The 1,361-nt window shown below is 43.8% G+C and overlaps 1 protein-coding gene across 1 annotated transcript in view; it reads left to right on the top strand.

Moving 5' to 3' along the window:
• Positions 1-1,233, top strand: part of LOC101863946 (lysine-specific demethylase 8) — a 6,517-nt gene extending 5,284 nt beyond the window's left edge. Inside the window, exons 3-4 of the mRNA XM_013090051.2 lie at positions 417-563; positions 800-1,233. Coding sequence (XP_012945505.1) covers positions 417-563; positions 800-1,033 — 381 coding nt within the window. The 3' untranslated portion in view covers positions 1,034-1,233. The remainder of the gene's footprint in view (positions 1-416; positions 564-799) is intronic.
• Positions 1,234-1,361: the final 128 nt, after the last annotated feature.

Below are 1,361 nucleotides of genomic sequence, written 5' to 3'. Positions count from 1 at the left end.
TTTGCGGGTGCACTTTAAGACTACATCCATAGGAAAACTCTGTAGAAAACTACTTGCTTTGAGTTAATCAACCTACTAATAAGCATGTATGCTGTGTATGCACGTCAGTTACGCAGGCCTACGGATCTGCTACACCCGGTATGCTGTTTTGTTTGGGTATTTTTGTGGGCGGGGGGGGGTAAATGAGAAAAGGAGCTTGGTATCATCTATTATTGTAGGAGTTTGCAGTCTCACCTCACCGGAGGCGAACTTGATAATGCATCATGATTTGTAAGTTGCGCTTTTTACATTGGAAAGACTTTTTTTCTTTTGTAAATGTAAAACAATACAAGCGCAAGCACACACACAAGAAATGGCTACCTTGGAACAGGACGTCCACTGAGCATTTGTATAATGTAAATCTATGCTTCTTCCAGTTTCCCTTCCAACCCGATGGATCGATAGAGATAGACGTGGAAAAAGTGGATCTACACAAGTTTTCTGTGTTTGCGGAAGTGGAGTTTGTGGTGGCCCACTTGTCTGTTGGAGACTGTCTCTATATCCCAACGCACTGGATACACCAGGTACCGTATTAGGGCTTTGCGACAGGGTACTCGATGGAGCAGGTTCTTTTCCATTTGTCAATCGTTCTAGTCAAATCCTACAGAATCATAATGTTAACAACAACAACAACAACAACAACAACAACAACAACAGCAGCAGCAGTAGCAGCAGCAGCAACAGCTTCAGCAACAACCGAAAACTTACCCAAATTCATCTTCGCTCCATGACATAGCTCTCCTCACGCTGTTGTCCTCAGGTCAACTCTTCGGGCAGCAACATCGCTGTGAATGTCTGGTGGGGCCGTGAACCCAGTGTGAGGGTAGCCGAAACCGGTGCGTGTCACGACCACGTGACCTGTGACCCCTCCCTGACGCTAGATACGGTCACATGGCCCTGGTCTGGAGATGATGCCTTAGACGGAACTTGTCAGGCAGTGTCAATTAACGATGATGTTTGTTATCAAGAAACATTATTTAGAGGAATGTATTAGTTTAATTTTATCTTTTCAGTAGCTAACATCAAAGACCGTGTTGTGGAGTATCTTTGCCAAGGAGGTTACAGTTTTCTTATAAGGTCCTTGATCTTTGCTAACAGCATGCGTGCTTGACACCAAAGACTAACTGCTCACTTTCCAAAATTGATTCGATGTCACGTAGGCCTACTGGTATAAAATTATTTTGTGAAATACGATATGACGTATTTGTGTGAATATGTTTATATGTGTGTCTTTGCACGTGAGTGTATGTGTGTGTGTGTATGTGTGTGTGTGTGCGTGTATGTGAGAGAGGGAGAGAGAGAGAGAGAGAGAGAGAGAGAGA

The sequence above is a fragment of the Aplysia californica genome, unplaced genomic scaffold, assembly GCF_000002075.1.
Source record: "Aplysia californica isolate F4 #8 unplaced genomic scaffold, AplCal3.0 scaffold01124, whole genome shotgun sequence".
Lineage (NCBI taxonomy): Eukaryota > Metazoa > Mollusca > Gastropoda > Aplysiida > Aplysiidae > Aplysia > Aplysia californica.
Note: the sequence above shows the minus strand (reverse complement) of the source record. Positions and strands in the feature narration are given on the sequence as shown.